This window comes from Sminthopsis crassicaudata, chromosome 5, assembly GCF_048593235.1.
Source record: "Sminthopsis crassicaudata isolate SCR6 chromosome 5, ASM4859323v1, whole genome shotgun sequence".
Taxonomy (NCBI): domain Eukaryota; kingdom Metazoa; phylum Chordata; class Mammalia; order Dasyuromorphia; family Dasyuridae; genus Sminthopsis; species Sminthopsis crassicaudata.
Genome location: NC_133621.1, coordinates 204,949,712 through 204,970,089, shown reverse-complemented (window position 1 = coordinate 204,970,089; position 20,378 = coordinate 204,949,712). Strand labels below are relative to the sequence as shown.

The window sequence follows — 20,378 nt, the reverse complement described above, 5'->3', positions numbered from 1 at the left end:
TTCTAGTTCTTTTCCCTTTTATGTCAGTTTTACTTCTAGAGGTTAGGAAGATTTTCTAAACTATTGTCTGTTTTTATAGTTCAGTATTATTCGGAACTCTTTGTGACCCTATTTGAGGTTTCCTTGGCAAAGCTGCTGGAGTGGTTTGCCATTTTCTCCTCCAGCTCATTTTACAGATGAGCAAACTGGTATCTGAGGCCAGAATTGAAGATGAGTCTTCTTGACTCCAGTTCAGCATACTCCATCTACCTTCCTGTGTTTTTTAATACACAAGTTTAAATCAATGAGCTTGAAAGTGAAATCTTGACTCAGCTTACAACCCTCAACCCTGTTCATAACTATATTGTAAATACTTAAGATGACCAGAAATTAAAAAATATTCAAATGAAAATTTAGTAATATTTTATGTAATTGCATGACCAGTTTAATCAAACAGTCTTTCTTATGCAATGTACTTTTCAAGATACATGTAAAGACAAAATATCAAAACATTTAGTTAATTCAGCCAGAGCATATAAGAATACTTCATAAACTGTGTACATTGACACATTACATTATAAATACAGATATAAGGCTTTAAGACAGTTTTGCTATATATATTTCCATCCTATTGGTTTAAACAAATGGGAGGAAAATGGAGACATTAGGAGGTGCCCCCCCATGCTGATTAACTATGGCATAGTACCCTTAAATAAAGTGCTAATAGCAGTAGGGAAAGCTGGGGAAAAATTAGTCCTGTTGGACAAAACTTGAATCTTCATGATTCATCTCCCAGTGAACCATAATGACTAATTTGTTTTCAGAATATAGTGATGTACAATTATATATTCCTTCTGTTAGAAGATTAGATAATTTGGTTCCTTTCCATGTGGTCCCCTTTTTGTTTTTCTACACTTTATGCACCTACCAGTTTCAAGGCACAGACTCAACATGGTCTATATACCTTGTGACCACTTCAATATGACAAGAAAAATTAAATCAATTCACCTCTTTGGGTGAATTTTTCAGAGGATGTTTGGCTCACCAGAAATGGATGGTATTTTTCTCATTTCTTATATAGGTCAAATCCCATTAAAGTAGAAAATTACATGACTAAGGAAAATGACCAAATTTTCCCATTTTGGTCCATACATGGACCAGAGCTCTGAAATTAGATTTCCTTGAAGAGATACTGGTGTGCAATAAAAAACAACATCAATTATGGCCCATACCCACATTTTATTTATACAAACCTATATTCAGAATACTTTTTTGGTATTCATATTTTATTGTATTTTGAATATTGCTTGAAGTACGAGAAGAGAGATTTTACTTATATGACTATCCTTTACAATCATATTAACTGTAATGGTACTTATAGTAACATACTATTTAAAAAGCACCAATAATAACAATAACAATAGCAATAATATTTGGCTCAGTAAAACCATTGTTTCTGTATTTATTTACTGACTAACGCTCTACAACCGGGTTGCTTGTGAATGGAGACAGCATTGCTCCAGGACATGTCTCCATAAGAAGATCCAGGATCCTACACAGCTTCTGAGTAGGGGCCCCTAGTATTGTACTCCTGAAATCCTACTCCCATGGTTCCATTTGCTCCTGTAGCCCTTTGCCAACTCATGGGTGAATCCACCATATTTCTTATAGAAGCAGCAATGGCATTAATTCCTAAGACAGTTTTTAATCTCTTATATCTTCCATATGACCTCTCATCTTCTGTCAGAATTTCTGACCTTTATAATTTTAGCATGACAGACAAATAGGAGAAGTAGGTCCAAACTGGAAGGACAGAAGAAAAATCTGCTGGAAGCATTAAGGATAGAGAAGAAAGGAGAAAAGACTATTTAAAAAAAATCCATTGTTTTAACTTTAGTGAGACAATGTCTAGCCTTATCCTGATGTAGTGATTGGTCATCAAAGCATGTTTCCATATTTTACTGTGGTCTAGCCAGCCCAAGTGAATTTTGATCAATAACTCTAGCATTCATTTCTCTAAACCCTACCAACAAAACCCCAAACAACTTTGTTTCCCTTTACCACCAGCCTCCATTCCTTAGCAAAGGCCTTACAAGCAACCTTAAATGTTAATTGATTGATTTTGATCTCATTCTTATGAATTTATTTGAAAATTCCCATTTATTATGCAAAGCAGGTTCCATTTTTCTCCTTAAAAGAACTACTTTGTACTTTTTAATTCTTAGGTTTCCCAAGATGGCTTCAAGTCTAGCAGCAGTGCTAATTGAGAAAAAGTAGTGGAAGCAGCTAGCACTATGTGCTTTCTATTTCATCTCTTCCTTTATTTCTGATAGGTATACTCTCCACAAAGTATTTTTGGGGCTTAATTCAGCTCCACTAAGAATTTCAGGACTCTTATAAGTACCCGTTAACCTTCCCAAATTAAAGATTTTCCTTCCCAAGTATACTCCTCAAAGAATAATAGAGGTGAAGAGTAGCAGAGTTAAGATTTTGATGGTTTGAGCTGCTAAAGCTGATTGTTCTAAAGAAGGTCCAATGTGCTTTGGACCATTTTTGCAGTTAGGTGAGACGTATATGACCCTCCTCAGAATAATATAAGTTTAAAAAATAATAATTGAAGTAAACACTAAATTTCATTTAGAGTTTGAAGAAAAAAATTTGATCCCTCTCCCAATTCTCCATCTCAAATTTATGGTCCTGAAATCAATCTTAAGAAGTCCTATTCTAAAGGCTGAAAAATGAGTGTTTCAGAGGTCAGAGCTCCCAAGTGACAAGGTGAAAATACACTTTGATGGTCTAGATGACAGATGTTTAAGACCGAAGGCAGGTTTGATAGACCGGAAGATGATTCCACTCTCCCCAAAACTCCCATAGCAATGATGGTCTGAGCTGGTTCTGTTGGTGAAAGTCCAGCAAAGACTTACATGTTCTCTGATCCACCTTAACTGACCTCCATTTTGCAATTTCTGAGCAGCATCATTTTGGGCATGATTTTGGCATGGCTTTATGGATATCCTACCACTATTACTGAGGCTGAACTGGGCTATTCCACCTAGTTTGATTCAGGAATATCCAGCTCTGTGGGAAATAAATTCCCCCCCTGAGGGGAAAATCCAAGGAGACCAGGCAGCTAACAAGACAGAGAGTGAGCAAGACTGAGGTGGTCTGGCTTGAAGGGAGGTAATTCTTGATACATCTTGGAATGGGGGTGGGACGGGGTGGGGTGGGGGTGGGGAGAGAGTGCAGTTCTCACGGTTTATTTTAGGTGAAAGATAGATACAAAAGTCAATAAAATCAAGGTGATAAAATGTGACTTCGGTCTACCAGAATGGCTCTTAAAATACATGTAAAGAGGAACCTCAGAACACGAAATCCGGGTGTTCACAGAATAATTCACTTGGAAAGGGAAATGAAAGTCCACCCTAAGCGCATTGAAGTTCTCAGTGTTTTCTGGTATGGTCACTTGCTTTAGGACTGATGTATATCCAGGAACTGTAGCCTGAAAAGGAAAAAAAAAAAAATCATTTGACCCCATTCAGATGCCTTACCTTGCTAGCATGTCCTGTATGAATGATGAAGACAGCATTTTGGTATAATTCCTGAAAATATTTGTTGGACACCTCCCCAGAATCCTTCCTGAGCTTTCCAGACCCTGAATAGGAATCAAGGCTGACAAAGAACTATAAAATGGAACAATGTCCAGACATGTGGCTGAGAAGTAGAAAACAAGAGATTAATTATAATTCTACCCTGATCTTCTTCTGGGGATGGTGACCTGAGCCCTCAGTAAAGGCAAAAAAATGGGCTCCAAATTTGCACCAAAGAGAATAAGTGTTCCTGGCTTCCTCCCAGGAAATGTCAAAATATTTGTAAACAAAAATAAGCAGAGAGTCAACTTCCTAGCAATTTACCCTTTCTGCAGAATTAATCTAAGCTTGGGGCTTGAATGCCTTCCAAAAGAACTTTAAACAGGTCTCTATGTTCATCTTGGGTAATTGGGATCAGGGTTTGATTTCTGACACTGAGGACCGTCACAGGCAGGATTGTAACCTATCCTGGCGTGCGAGGGCACTGACTCCAGCACCCCAGAATTGCTCTTTCCCCCAGCTTCACAGGGGAGCTATTCATCAGCATCCTTTAGATTCAGCATACATACCCCTGCATACAGAGGGTGGCCTATGATCTTCGGATTGTTTAATTAGCAGAGGGGAAAGAAGCCCTGTCACTAGCTGGCTGAACCAGTGATCACCTTATATGAGCCAGAGTTAAGGAATAACCAATTAAAATGATCCTTGGCTGTTCTATTGCAGATTGATAGCTCATTCAGCCAATGATTGGTCAAAAGGTGGGGAGGTAATCAGAACTCTTGGCTGATTGACAGCTCATTCAGTCAGGACAATGGTGAAAAGAGAGAGAGAGAGAGAGAGGTGGGGAAGCCGGAATCAGATCTTTACGTAAAGCACTACACTTGTACAAGTTTATTGATTTGGGGGGCTCCGAAGTAGATAAGATCCCTGTCAGTGTCTTTATTAGGATCTTTGTATTGATCATTTAAAAATTTATCCCTCCCTTACCCAACAAACCATCCCTTGTCACAAAGGGGAAAATAAAAGCAGTTTAGCAAAACCAACAGCTAGCCCATAGAACATTTGGTTCTGATAATGTACATAATTTCGTACTTATTGTCAGTCTCCCACCTTTGCAAAGAAAGGAGGGAGGCAACACTAACATTTTTTTCTCTTTTTTAAAATATATGCAGATAGTTTTCAAAATTCACCCTTGCAAAACCTTGTGTTCCAAATTTCTCCCTCCCTTCCCTTCCATCCCTCCAATATATGTTAAACATGTGCAATTCTTCTATACACATTTCCACAATGACTCACATCAGATCCAAAAAAGAGAGAAAATAAAATCAGATCCAAATCTGATCCAAAAGAGAGAGAAAATAAAAAGCAAGCAAGCAACAACAAAAAAATGGCAAAAATACTAACACCAGTATTTCTTAAGAGGAAAAAATGGATCAGAAAAAAGCCTGCAATTACATTCTCATAACCCAAAATACTGTATGTTCATAACCTATGCTAAATGTAGCCTGAGGCAGGGGGGAGAAATCCCAGAATGTCAGCAGGAAGAGATCTTGGACATCCTTTAGTATAACTTGTATCTGACCAAGAATGCCTTACAACAGCCCCAAGTGGTCCAGACTACCTTTGGAAGCAGCATCTTTCAATTCTTGTAGAGCTCACACTAGTTCCCTTCATATCAACTCTAAATCTGTATCCTGGGGCTCCTAATTCTGCTCTCAGGGCTAAGTAGTTCTTTTCCAGATGACAATCCTTCAAATATCTAAAGACAATTACTTGTGGTTCTTTCCTCCCTCCTCCATTTTTTCTTCCAGGAGGTAAACATCTTGAGTCCTTTCAACTGATTCTTAAATTATATGGATTTGAAACCTGCCTTTCACCATCTTACTTTGATTTAAAGGGTAATTTACTTTATCAATGTTCTTTCTTAAAATATAGTACTCAAAATGGAATGCAATATTCTATATATCTTGCTAGAAATTCATATCTAATAAAATTCTTATTTCTGATCTTCAAGGTTTTACTGGCCAAACATTTTATAAGAGCTGTAGTAACCATAGGCAATTTGTTTTTTAAGGAAGGCTGGTTAGTGGGGCATAAATAATTCAATACCTGGTATGTATGAGTGGCTCCTTATATAGTAGGCTACATGATAATTTTTTGATTTCCAATGAGGACTCATAATCTAATAGTTAAAATGTTTGCATAGATTTTTAATATTCAAAGAACCTAGAATGAAAAATCCAAAGCAGCAAGCTTAATGTTTATTAAATGGGCAAATAATTTGGTATAAGTTATGCAGAATCCCTTGAGGTACTGGCATATCTTTATATTCAAGGAAGTTTATACATTTAAAGTTGCCTCTGGTATCACAGAGAACAATTCATTACATTTATTAGATTTACTCTACTGGGATGTATGGGTTCTAGCCAAGAGGAAACATCACAGTGAAATCTAATGTATACAGAAGGGACCATCTCATTACTTTGGGGAAAAGGAGACCAAATTATTAAGAGTCTATGTATCACAGGTAGAAGAGATCTTTTGTGTAAGAGGAAATTGAGGTTTAACAAGTATAAGTGATTTGCCCAAGTTCCCTCTCTTAGCTGATAAATGTCAGAGCTGGGATTTGAACTCAGGTCCTCTTTTCCACTATATCCTACTGCTTGCTTCTCTAATCACAAACAGCATGAAGATCCACTATCTTCTGATCCAAAAAAAGGAGGAGGAAGATCTCTTTTGAAAGGGTAAAAACCCCTTTCCCTACCTCCTATTCCCTTCAAATGAATGCAAAAATCCTATTTTGACAGCATATAGTGGAGATAGTAGGCAGCTAAGTAGCGCAGGGGATAAAGCGCTGGGATTAGAATCAAGATCTATCTTTCTGAATTCAAATCTGATCTCAGATAATTACAACCTGGATGACTCTGAGCAAGTCACTTAACCCTGTTTGCCCTAATTCCTTATGTGTAAAATGATTCGAAGAAAGAAATGGAAAATCACACCAGTATCTTTGCCAAGAAAACTCTAAATGAGGTCACAAAGAGTTAGACATGGCTGAAATGACTACTGAACAACAAAACAACTCCTTATTGTTGTTGTGGTCATCTCTTGACCTTCAAGCCACTGCTCAAACCTTCTCAATGGTTTGAGTCCACAATATTTCATTTTTTTCTCTCCATTTCATTCTCTTCTATCATCCTAGGAATCATTAGTGTCCATGATAACAACCCTTCTTATAATCTGACCACACCATTTCTCAACCTAAAGACCCTTTCCTTGTGTTCCAAATTCCACCCCTCTTCCCTCCACCCTTTCCCCTAGATGGCAAGTAATCCAATATATGTTAAACATGGTAAAAATATATTTTATTGTCTCTTGAAAATGCAATACCCCAGATCTTGAACTTTGAAATTTCTCTCTGATTGTGACCTTCTATTCTTCTACGTCTTTTACCCTCCCTAAATCTAATCTGGATTTTTACTTATGGCTTATTATTAGTCTCCTAATTTATATTTCACATTTTGGCTTTATTTATCTAATCATTTTATTAGGCTTTTTTTTAATCTACCTTGGAATCACTTGACACCTTGTGTAAGGTTTCAAACATCCCTAAGTGAGTCAGACTTCTGGTTTCTGCTTCAAGGTGTATTGCTGGTAAATGCCACAAAATGAAAATGAACTTTCACCTACTATATAAAACCTCCCTCTCAACTGTTAGATAACTTTTCTATCTTGACCTTAATTACTCCTTACCTGGCTCCCTACAGAGATTGTTCTATTCTAAACCTTATTTTTTCCCTTCTTCTATCCAACTAAACCCCACACTGAGAAAACAGAGATTATCTGAAAGGAGCTCTATTATCTCTCTTCCTAAAAACCTTTCAACATCATCTCTCCTCTGGCTACAGAAAGAAAGGTTCCACAGTCTTAAATAAAGCTAACTACCTTCCTCTGTGCTCTTAAACTTACTTACTCAAGTACCTAAATATTCCTCTCATACTTCTTTAAGAATTGTCTTTTTAGCTGGTCTTTCTCATTTGCTGATAAACATATTCAAGTCTTCCTAATTCCAAATATACCTTGATTTACTATTCTACTCTATTATCCAATGTTTCTTCCCTGTCACTTGCCAAATTTTTTTGGGAAAAACCCCCACAAACTACTATATCTAATTATATGATTTCCCAGGCTTTATTCTCCAGCTCTGATCTCCAATTCTCAGCTGCAGACCTGCATCTTCAATGGCCTCTATTTCCCCCAGAATGTCCCACTTAAAATTTACTATGTCCAAAATGGAGTTAATCATTTTCCCCAATATATTTGCTCCTTCTTTATACTTCATACTGTCTATGGCAGGGTTCTCAAACTACAGGCCAAGGGCCACATGCGGCCCACCGGGTTATGGCAAATGGGCTGAGGGGCGGAGACAGAGTGTGAGTTTTTGTTTTTACTATAGTCTGGCCCTCCAACAGTCTCAGGGACAGTGAACTGGCCCCCTATTTAAAAAGTTTGAGGACCACTGGTCTATGGGAACACAATTCTCATAATCTCCCAAGTTTGAAATACTGATGTTATTCTTATCTTTCTTACTGCTTCCATTTTATCAGTTAACAAGCCCATCTTTGCAATATCTCTTGAGTCTCTTTCCACTTCTCTAGTTCCATTGATAACTACCCTACTTCAGGTCACCAGTTTAGACTATTGCAAAAATCTTTTTTGGCCTTTCTTCTCGCCCTTTTCTAATCCATTTTTAAAAATCCTGCTGCTAGACTAATCTATGAGGATCCATGAGTAGAAGTAGATTTGGGCTGGATCTAGGATGAAAAATATCTTCTAGCAATTAACTGACTAAAAGTGGAAGAGGCTGCTTGATGAAGCTTTGGGGAAAAAAAAAAGATCTCGAGTTTCCAGTCACTGGAGAGCATCCATCAGACACTAGATGAAAATTTTGTTAAGGAGGGTTTCGATTAGGTTACCTAGAAGACCCCTTCAGTGCTGAGCTTCTTAAATTCTAAATATTTGCGATATAGTATGTCTTTTTCCCAAATAAAAATGCCAACTGTTCAATATTTCATGTGACTTTCTATCTCAGGCTTTTTAGAAAAATCACTCTTTGTTGCATTATGTCAACTTTATCATAATCCCTTCTATTTTGAGGCATCTCTAATTTTTTGGACTTTCCTGGTTTACTTTTAGTTGCCATCACTGCCTCTGTCCAAATTGCATCTCTATAAGGACAAGTCTCATCCCAGAAAGTTAGTTACTGTTTTCTATAGTTTTTTTTCCCTTTTTTTTTTTTTTTTTTTTTTAAGGTTCCAGGAACATTGTTTTAGAGCCAAGTACTCCTTCTTAATAATAGTGTCTCTGATGTCAAGATCATTGAAATCTGTTTGGGGAAAAGCTGTCTTTCCAAAGTGAGTTTGAACCACATCACATTAAATGCTTACATTTATTGTATAGGATCCAGGCAGAAGAAGAAGATAATATTCTCCAAATTTGTTGGTTCTGTAGGGGCAAATATGGTTCCTGCCACTAGATTCCACTATTGCGTTTGGTATTGGATTATTGTTCACATCAAAAACTTGACCTTTAACACCTGCAAAAAAAAAAAGAAAAAAAAAGATAAGGAATGAAAATCTCCAAATTTTTATAATCTATGAGAATTTTTTTTCATTTAAAATATTGAGCCAACTCCTATTAGAAGCTGTTTAGATGAGATAGCATTTTGTAGAAGAAAAATCCCAGCAATTTTAACTTTGAATAGGAAACTAGGGAAATGTCTTTGATTTAGAACTTGCTAAGACCCAATTGGTCCTGGCATCTGTAGGTGGTTAAAGGTAAGAGGGGAAAATTTTAGAGGAAGAGCAAAGCTATCCAATGGTTCAAGTTATGCCCAAGGAGAGAAATCCAAAGACCATGAGAGTTGAAGATGGAGGTTACTGGAGATTACTCCTTAGCTCACCTCCCTCCACCCTTAATTCATCTGGAAATGATCCTCCCCCCCAGCCTCGAATCGACATAAACTCCTTAGTCTTAAGCATAGAAGCCAGGATAAAGGCTCTGTCTCTCAATGCTTTGCTGCTATTTCAATCAGGAATTCAGCCCACTGAGAATTCTCAGTATCAAAATAAACCCTTTTTTTTGCCAACTTAAAAAAAAAAAAAAAGGTGGATGTCTCTAGGATACCAATCCAAAACTCAAACTAGGAGGTAGGAGATAGGAATGGAGATCACCTTAGGCAGTTCAAAAGCTGTGGACTGAGCACCATTATGTATGTTACAAAGTTGGAGCAGTAGTTGCTGATGAGATGACAACTTTCCTATCCAAAGTGATGCTAGTGATGGGATGATGGCCATACTTCCACCTTGCTCTCTTGAATCTTATTGTCAGACTAAAACACTGCGAAGATACTATTTTACAACCCATAGCTTTCCTTTTTCTTCCTCCCTCTCTCTCCCCCTTCCCCCAACAAAGAACTTGATACAAGGTATACACGTATAACCAGATTGCATATTTCTTAATAAGTCCTTTGGAATTGTGGTCTGTTATTTTGTTGATCAGAGTTCTTAAGTCTTTCAGAGTTGATTATATACTGTTGATATTATGTAAACTGTTCTGCTTCTGCTCACATCACTTAGCATCAGTTCATCTAAGTCTTTCTGAAACCATCTCCCTTCTTTTCTTACAACAGAATACTATTTCATCACATTCAGGTATCAGAAATTGCTCACCCATTCCCCAATTGATGGGCATCCCCTCAATTCCTAATTCTTTGCTATCACAAAAAGTTGCTATAAATGCATTTGCACATATGGGTCCTTTTCCTCTTATTAACAGCATGTGAAAATATGGAAGATAAAGAAAGTTGGGGAATGAGGTATTAGCTATCAGCATCATCATCATAACTAGCATTTTGTATAGCACTTTAAATTAAGGTCTGTAAAGGTGTCTTATAAAATCTCATTTTATCCTCACAATAACTAAAGTATTTTTAAAATTATCATCCAATCTAACAGATAATGTTCACCTCTCTGAGACAGAGAGGTTAAGTAACTTTCTCAGGTCAAAGGGTCTCTGAATGGGACCCAGTGGAGATTTCTCAAAAAGTCTATGAGACAGAGTAAGTCAGATCTTAGGCCTAAGTCACATGATCCTTGTTCCTAGAGCGTGAAGATCCTTGGGCCTCAGGTTGCAGGAAGTCATATGGTCTCTGGGCCTAGAGGTCTCTAAAAGGTTAAGGCCCTAGGTCAGCTATAGGAAGTGACAAAATTGGTGATCATTAGGATGGAAAAAGTCCAGACTGTATCTACTGGTGAACTAAGCTTCTCCCAGGTTTTTATAGTCCATTTTTTTTTAGATTACTGGGTAGCTTTGGATCACAACTTGAATGTCAGTTTTTGTTTTTTTGTTTGTTTGTTTTTAATGGGAAATCTAAGGGCTCAGTATGGTTTCAATTTAAGATTTCTTACAATTCTGAGATACCACTTCACACTTCTCAGTTTGGCTAAGATAACAGGAAAAGATAATGATAAATGTTGGAGGGGATTGAGACACCAATACATTGTTGGTGGAGTTATGAACTGATCCAAACATTCTGGAGAGCAATTTGGAACTATGCCCAAGGGCTATAAAACTGTACATACCTTTTGTCTAGCATCGTCTCTACTAAACCTGCATCCCAAAGAGATCACAAAAGAGGGGAAAGGGACCACCATGTGCAAAAATGTTTGTGGCAGCCTTTTTGTAGTGGCAAGAAACTAGAAAATGATTGGATGCCCATCAACTGGAGAATGGTTGAATAAGTTACAGTATATGAATGTTATGGAAATTATTGTTCTGTAAGAAATGATCAGCAGGATGATTTCAGAGAGGCCTGGAGAGACTTACATGAACTGACGCTGAGTGAAATGAGCAGGACCAGAAGATCATTATACACGACAACAAGATTATGTGACGATCAACTGTGATAGACTTGGCTCTTTTCAACAATGAGGTGATTCAGGCCAGTTCCAATAGATTTGTGATGGAGCGGGCCATCTTCATCTAGGACTATGGGGATTGAATGCAAATCACAACATAGTATTTTCACTTTTTTTGATGTTTGCTTGCTTGTTTTTTTCCTCTCACTTTTTTCTTTTTGATCTGATTTTTCTTGTGTAGAACAATAAATGTGGAACTATATTTAGAAGAATAACACGTTTAACCTATATTAGGTTGCTTGCTATCTAGGGGAGGGGAAATGGAGGGAGGTAAAAAGAAAAATTTGGAACACAAAGTTTTGCAAGGGTAGATGTTGAAAACTATCTTTGCATATATTTTGAAAAATGGAAAGTTATTATTAGAAAAAATTTAAGACTTCTTAAAAATGACTGAAGATTGCTAAATAGCTCCATAAATTATCTGAAATCTCTTTAGGCTATAGACCCTATCACCTCTAATCTTCTTCTAGTCCCAGAAATGACATTTCCTAATAGATGAAGAGATTTCTCATCTTAATTGAAGTTTCAGCAGTAGGGAGCAAAGAATATAAAAATGAGGGATTAGGTTAGATACATTCTAAAGCCCCTTTTAACTCTAAGTCCTATGAGAACTTTCAAAGAAGGCAGAACCTGGCTCTAGTACCTGTACTAATTCACACTGTGGGACATCAGCAAAACTAAGCTCTCCTTTCTCAGTATCCAATGATCTAAGACAATTCCAAAAGACACCTGATGAAAAATGCTATCCACATACAAATAAAGAACTGTGGAGTTTTTTTTCTTCTCTTGGTTTTCCCCTTTTCTCTGATTCTTTCAATCATGACTAACGTGGAAATATGTTTAATATGATATTTATAATCTAAATCAGATTGCTTTCTATCTTTGGAAGATGGGAGGGAAAAAATGGAAATCAAAATTTTATAAAAATAAATGTTAAAAAAAAGGAAAAAGAAAGAAGGAAAAGGCATTCTAAGAAAGACCCTGAAATCAAAGCACCAGAAAAAAGTCCTGACATTGGTTGCAGTTACAGTGGGAAGTATTAGTCTAAAACCACAAGAGGGCAGAATTGCTGCACCAATCCATGCAGTCATTTTATTCATTTGTTAATTTTTTTCAGCAATAAGCCAGAAACTGGAAACCTTCAACAAGAATCTGGGAGAAATATGTCCCTTCTCCTCCAACCCTGACTGTAGGATACCATAAAAATATTACAGTTAGCTTGCAAGGACTCTATTTCAAGATTCTTGAAGGATAAAACACAAACTATGATTTTTTTCCCCAAAAAAACAGGCTTCTTTCTATATAAAAGGAAATTATGAAATCTTGAGCAAAAATGCTTCCCTTGTTCTTACTGAAAGTTGGAAGGGGAAAATGCACTAGTGATTATATCTTTCTACTTGACATGATCTTCATTTATTGATTTACTTAATTCAAGGGATCTTTGTCTCATTTCTATGTTAGTGTTTTCTCATTCAATAAAACCCTAGAATGGTCAGCATAGCAAATATAGTCGGCTAGTCCCTCTTGCAAGCAAGAAATGACTCCATAGGTTAGATTTTGTACCAATCACATTCTGTGTGGATAAACTACACCTCCCAAACTGAGGCCCAGAGAAATAAAGTGATCTGTCTAACGACTCAAATGGAAATAAGTAAAAGAGCTGGGATTGAAACTCATCTTTTGGCTCCTCTATCGACTATTGGTTGGCTGAGAGTAAATCTATGAATTAGAGAAAAGACGAAGGATTTATTTGGTATGGTATAGGCCCAGAGAGATCATTTGCCTTTTCCATAGCCCACTTCCTTACAAAGAGGAAGCAAAATGAAGACATACTTTTTTTTGGACATGGACACCATGGTACATTTGTTTTGCTGTCCTATTTTTGCTTGTAACAAGGGTTTACAGGGCATGAAGGAAAAAAAATAGGGAGAAAAGTTTTAAAGAGGAAATCCATAGGATGAAGAGAAAAGAAATGAAGTGACTGGATATGAAAGATTAATGAATTTTAGAGTCATGATAGATTGGTTGATTGAGGGAAGAAAGATTATATATGTTTCATAGTGAAACCCTTTTAGTGAAACTTATATCTTGTATTTTATGACTTTAGAAAGCAAGCTTAGAGGTCAATTAGCCTAGGAATTAGGTAATTTTTTTCTTTTATATACATTTCTTATTTTATTTCTTATTATTATATTATTTACTGTATGTCCTCCTGCTTCTGAACATATATTAGACAGTACATTTGTGTGACATAATTCACGTGAGAGACAATAGTATAGGAGGAAGGGGAGTGGATACCCAAAGCAGAAGAAGAAGCCACATACCCATGTCCAAATCCAGGGAGTCAAACAGACCCTGGGGATTAAAGTCTGGAGGCTCGGCACTAGGCACCAGAGATCAATTAAAGCTCAGAAATTAGTGTAGGAAAAAAGTTTCAGATGATGGAAAAAAAACATAGAACTTACATAATACATATTATATTTCATAAATATTTTCATAAATGTATTTATATATACATATATAAATATATAGCACATATTTATTGAAATAACGATATAATAAATAAGAGAAGTGATCCCTTCTCCAAAAAAGGGATGACACAAAAAAATGGTTGTTGTTGAAGCTAAGGCAAGAGCTTGGCAAAAACAAAATAAAAAACAACCCTTCTCTTTACTTGACACTACAACAGAAAAACATTTGCCAATTTCTGATCTTTCTTCTGGGAGGACATTTTAAATAGAAGCAGATGACATCAACATTTGACAAAGTCAAAGAGCTTTACAAATCCCATACAAATAATGACTGAGTGACAGCTGGAACTCTGAACTGTAGATGATCCCAGTTAATATATTGCTCTTTTGTTCATTGTATTTGACTAGCAGCTGTGGGAAATACTGGCAAAGGACTTTCCGGAAGCAGGCTGGTTAAAGCCCCATGATACCAGCTTGGATGCATTTGGCAGGATTTGCAGGGGGACAGGGGTGCTGGAACCACTTGCTGGTCCCTTTCTACCTTGGGAAAAAATATGGACAAAATGTCACCAGGAAGGTGTCCGGTTACCCCCTTGGATTGTTCTGGTTCTCAAAAACCTGGTTTTGTCACTCACCATCTATAACCTTAAGCAAGGGATTTGAACTCTTAGCATCAGGTTTCCCAACTATGAAATGGGGAAAAGAAGATTTGTATTAGGGAAATTAAAGTGACATATGGACTGTTGTAAAGGTCAAATAAGAGACTATATATACTAATATATAATTATAATTATAAAGTATTATATATATACAAGTGAATTCTTATTTTTTTTTCTATAATGGATAATAATGGGTTGCCATTAAGTTATAGTAGGATGGAAGTTCAGGGCGATAGGACAGTATCACCTTTTTAACTTTGTTATTGTAATGTCTACTAGAGTCTTACACACCAGAGACTTTTAATAAATATTTGTTGAGTGAAAGTCATCTCTTTCACTAAAAAAGACTCTTAATACTTATCATAAGTATTCTTGTCTTGGGACCAATTTCCAAATGGCTTGATATTTGAACTTAAAGCCTGCTGGAAATCGGTAATTTTTTGTCTTTTCTTTTACCCCAACTGGCTGACATAGTACTTCCCAAATATGGCAGGACCCCTTCTGAACCAAAAAAATCTTCACTTTTAGTTAATGTCTATTAGGAAAAACTATGATATATGAAGAAAATACCACTTGACAAGTTCACAATCACAAACACAAATCCACAAACACCCACAGGTTTTGCTAGAATTACACTTGGTGTTAACAAGGAATTCATTTGAAAATTTTAAAGACCATAAGAAATGACCAGCAGGATGAATACAGAGAGACTTGGAGAAGTTGAACTGATGCTGAGTGAAATGAGCAGAACCAGGAGATCATTATACACTTCAACAACAGCACTATCTGAGGATCAATTCTGATGGAAGTGGATATCTTTGGCAATGAGAGGATCCAAATTAATTCCAATTGATCAGTGATGAACAGAACCAGCTACACCCAGCGAAAGAAATGAGTATGGACTACAACATAGCATTTGCACTCTTTCTGTTGTTCTTTCCTTGTATTTTTGTTTTTCTTACCAGGTTATTTTTACCTTTTTTCTAAATCCGATTTTTCTTGTGCAACAAGATAACTGTATAAATGTGTATAATATACTGTATTTAACATAAATACTTTAACATGTTTAACATGTATGGAACTACCTGCCATTTAGGGGAGGAGGTAGAAGGAAGGAGGGGAAAAGTTGGAACAGAAGTGTTTGCAAAGGTCAAATGTTCAAAAATTACCCATGCATATGTTTTGTTAATAAAAAGATATAACAATAAAAAAATAAAGAAAATCTTACAGACCTAGATGAACCTGCTTTATGTAGTCAATTAGTGAGTTTTGGTTACTCTTCCAGAAGTCTGCGAGTGTTTCTTCAGGTGGATATTTACAGCATGATACCTCCAATGTAATTTCAAAACACTGGGCCCAGATGTAATTGTAATCTTGCATTCCACCTAAACAAAAGCATTCAGAAATGGGTGAATTAGGCAGCTGCAAATGCCTGTGTTAAAGGAAAAGAAAAGAGTCTTATTTTCCTGCCATATTGATGGCAGAGGACATGGGTTGAATTCTGGGTTTTGTGCTGAATTCCTAGCAAGTCTCTTGAACTCTCTGGGCTTCAGATTCCTATCTCTAAAATGGGAAGGAGGGTTGCAAGTCAAGACAAGTGGCAATGGCTTGGCTGGGGATGCAGTACATAACCTTTGTATCTTTGATGTCTGACCAAATGCTCCATAGCATCTGCGTCATTTGTCTTCGTAGCTGTTAGAAAAAAATTGTTCACATCTGCCCATTCCAATGGAGTCTTCACATGCTTGGGATGTGTAACTCTATGTCTATCCCTAGCTCGTTGATGGGTTTGAGACCTGTTGGTTTAACTTGGGAGGCAGCCACTGCACATACTATAGCTTCTTGGGGCCACAAGTTGAGAAGTAGATCCCTGAACACCCCCATATACCTCATCAACTAGAATACAGCGACAAAACTTGACAACACAATAACTAAGGGCACAGGAAATACTCCATTATGGTTCTTAGACCAGTCTGCTGAAATATATTCACAAATGACTTCATTTTACATAATTCTCATTACCAAAAGGATTCCTGCCTTAAAAATGATTCATTGTAAGGTCCTTTTTAAAAGAGGTCTGCCTGAAATGCACTGGAAACAGAATTAAGTGACAAACATTGCACGTGTTTTTTAAACAATTTTTGTGGGGGGAAAATATCTCTTCTTAGACATCTCAGGGTAAATCAGCACCAGAGTAGCCTTCTGTGAGAAAAGCAAGACACAAGTTCTGCCGCTACCCATGGAAACTGAGATGCTATTGTTCCAGACAATGATGATCTTTTGCCTCTCATTCCTGCATATATTTTTAAAAGGACTATAAATTCAAAGTGCATCATTTTTATTTGATTTTAACTTAGAATCCTAAAAGAGTTAGAAAGTCTGAATGTCAAATATCTTCTATTTGAAGAGATTTTTAATCTGGGACCCCATGAATGCTCTAAAGTTTTCTGTAGATAGAAACCACAAGGTCCATGAATTCTGGATGGAAAATGATAACCTCATTTCAATATAATTGAATTCAATATAATTGGTTTCCTTTGTAATCTAATGAATTTTATGCATTTAAAAACAGACTGTCAAGTAAGTTCATGAAGAAAAGATTAAGAACCTCCCCTGGACTAATCTAAACTCTACTTGAAGAATGAATGCCATCTAACAATCTTCCTGACAAGGTTTGTATGAGAAGGGTTCCTGCTCTGATTTACACACAGTCTTGTGGGATAGGAAACTTTTATGTTGAACTGAATCTGCTTCCCTAGTACTCCTTTTGTGGCTAGGCAGGACAAATGTAATTCCTCCTTCCCACATGTTAGCCTTTCAAACATTTGAACACAACACACTTCCTGCCAAACTCCCCATTCATCAGTGTGAAAGATACAACCCATCGAGAGACACACATGGGAATGAATCCCAGAATAACTGTTGTGTGTCTATGTTTCCAACCAATCCCACGCAATATGGGTTTGTTCTTATACACAAGAAGTAAGTTTGCCTTTAGGCCAGAGAAGATTTTTCTTCTAGGTGTAAGGAGAAAAGTTTATATCAATAGTGGGGAGGGAGGTGACAGAATCCTGGAAACAGAGGGAGCAAAGGAGGTGAAACTCATAGAAAGACATGCTCAAGACATGTATTGATCTGGCTAGGTTATCAATCATATGTCTGCTTGTTTTGTATTCTTTCACATAGCTGGCCCAGAGCCATCCTGCTATAAAAAGTACCAACTGCTGTGTCTGTTCTCTGACCAAATGAATGGGGAGGGAGCTATGAAAAAATGGCTAGCAAGGGCTATATTTTGGACCATCAGCACCTTGAATTTGAATGAATTAACATCCAGGCTGTTATTTGCACAATCAGACTTCTAGAGGAAGGGACTTTTTTCTATAGAGTCTGAGATACCAAAAGATGTTTCCATTTTCACATTTCTGTCTGGATCCCTGATGAGAAGAAACATTTTATTTTCTAGGTCAAACACAAAACCATCTATACTCTGTTAGCAGGGGATTTTCATTAGTCTCAAAGGCCTGGGAGGAAAGGGGAAGTATGTGTCTCTGCATAGGCTTAGAGAAAAGAATACATCATCTTTGGATTAAAGAGATAAGAAAAGAATAGAGAAAAACTAACCTTTGAGTGGGTACCACGTATACCCATTTGTGATACCATTGCGGAAACTCGCACCATTTTTGCAGGAGTTTCCTTTGCTCATTTCAGGATTCCTTGAAGAGTAGGTATATGCAAGATATTCGAATACATCATTATCTGGGGTTAAGCTATGGCCCTGTTTTGTCCCGGTTTCTGTAAATGCAAGATAGACACATACATAGCAATAAAATCCAACTTAAGCTGAGGAAGGCTACAACCTAGTCTTGACAAATCCCTGCGGCAGCAATGCAATCATCCCATGTACAGAATGACATTAATGGGTGTGTTATCTTCAGGCAAAGCAACACATGACAAGATAAACCTATGATCAGACTAGGAGCAGGACTAAATTCACTAAGCATTTACTGGGCAGAGAAAAGGCAAGAGCTAAATGAAATTCCTAAAGTATGGAGAACACTGTCTGCCTATATCTCACTCCAGGGAATGCAATGGCTCTTTGTTGTCAGAAAATTTTGAGCACGTGGACAGTTGTGTTGGGGTTTAACTACTTTGCCACCCAATCAAAGCCAGAGATTGACAAAAGCTTTGGATTCTGAGCCCAATCCAAAGCCAGGAGAGTTTTTCTGCATTCAAAGAAAGAAGTCGAGTTGTTTTTTGTTTGTTTTAAAGCAGCAAGGGACAAGTATCTTCAAACTCAAATTTCCTGTTTGTTTTAAGTTTTATGGCATTACAATTACCTGGATCATTATTTCTCCTTGCCCAAACTAGTCAATTGGAACATTGAATAACATTTCTTCAATGGGCTGCTGGATCTTAGACATCCTTTGTTTAGGTCATTAGGGTTATGGGAGCTTACAGAAGGATCTCCAAGGTTTCTCTGGAAACACTCCAAAGAGAAAAGGAGCATCTAAATATGGGGTCAGGGTGTATATCAGGCAGATGGAAATTTTGGTGATGAGAAGCCATCTTCCCTTTCCGCTTTTAACCCCTGCCATTTGGAAGAAGGGAGAAAGTATTATGGTGGCTGAGAAGGTGTCCTGTCCCTTCCCTTCCCCTCCTTTGGGTTCTCACAGCTGCCCCTCACCCAGTGAGTCTGTCTTCAGTCAACTGCAAGAAGATCTATATAATGTAAACATAACTAAGTTATATAAGAAGTTTTATGGAGAAGTATCTTCAAAAGAATTTACTGAAAATTCAAAGGGCCAAGATGAAATTGTTGAGTACTACTTAGCAATCCATTTATCAATTGACTGAATCTCTCTCCAATTTTTTTCATTAATCTATATCTTAGGCAACATATTGCTTTGCTCACTTTGCCTTTTCATGGGCTATAAATTGACATCCATTTTTTAGGAGTTTATTTCAATAGGAGATTTTGTTTCCCCTCCACTTTGGAGGAACGAGTGGAAATAATTTCCCTTTCCATAGCTTCTGTGAAATGCCTGGTTACACTCTGTAGAGGGAACAGGGGAAAGAATGGATTTTCTTACCTGGGACACCATTATCAAATGGGTAACTGGCCACCAAGGCTCCACCATGTAAATTAGCTGAAAGAACGAATGTCTCCGATTTCAGCCAGTTCTTTATTACTTGAGTCTCAGGCTGTATTGGCTCAGAATTATTTTCAAAACCATCTGGGAAATTCCTGTTCAGATCATATTCATTTTTATTGAACCTTGAAAAGAAAATACAAGAGTTTTGGAACACATTTCTATATATTAAAAAAAATTGTTATAATACCTGGAGTAACATTATAAAGGGATCTCTCCTATGAATTTCAGGTCCTAGAAGTAACAGTGACTGTAAACTGGGTCAAGGGCATTGAGCCTTACTTCCCATAGACAGAGATTAGATGAAATAATGAGTGTGAGACCAATTACTTAAAATACTGATACAAATAATCAGCTGGTTGGTATCCCAGCTTCAAGTCTCCCCCCCATTCTAAACCACCCTTCACTTAGCTGTCAATGACTTTCTTAAAGCACAGTCTTATCAAGTCACTCCACCCTGCTCTTCCTTTACTCAGTAAACTGCAAAAGCTCCCCATTATTGCCAGGTTTTATATAAACCTTCATATTGGCTTTTAAGACCCTTCACCAAGTC

The 20,378-nt window shown here is 37.1% G+C and overlaps 1 protein-coding gene across 1 annotated transcript in view; it reads right to left on the bottom strand.

The window, feature by feature from the left end:
* Window positions 1–401: 401 nt before the first annotated feature.
* CPM (carboxypeptidase M) overlaps window positions 402–20,378 on the bottom strand; it is a 67,007-nt gene continuing 47,030 nt past the window's right edge. Inside the window, exons 5-9 of the mRNA XM_074269684.1 lie at window positions 19,766–19,950; window positions 18,297–18,467; window positions 15,908–16,060; window positions 9,014–9,162; window positions 402–3,478 (exon numbers count right to left, since the gene is read on the bottom strand). Coding sequence (XP_074125785.1) covers window positions 3,236–3,478; window positions 9,014–9,162; window positions 15,908–16,060; window positions 18,297–18,467; window positions 19,766–19,950 — 901 coding nt within the window. The 3' untranslated portion in view covers window positions 402–3,235. The remainder of the gene's footprint in view (window positions 3,479–9,013; window positions 9,163–15,907; window positions 16,061–18,296; window positions 18,468–19,765; window positions 19,951–20,378) is intronic.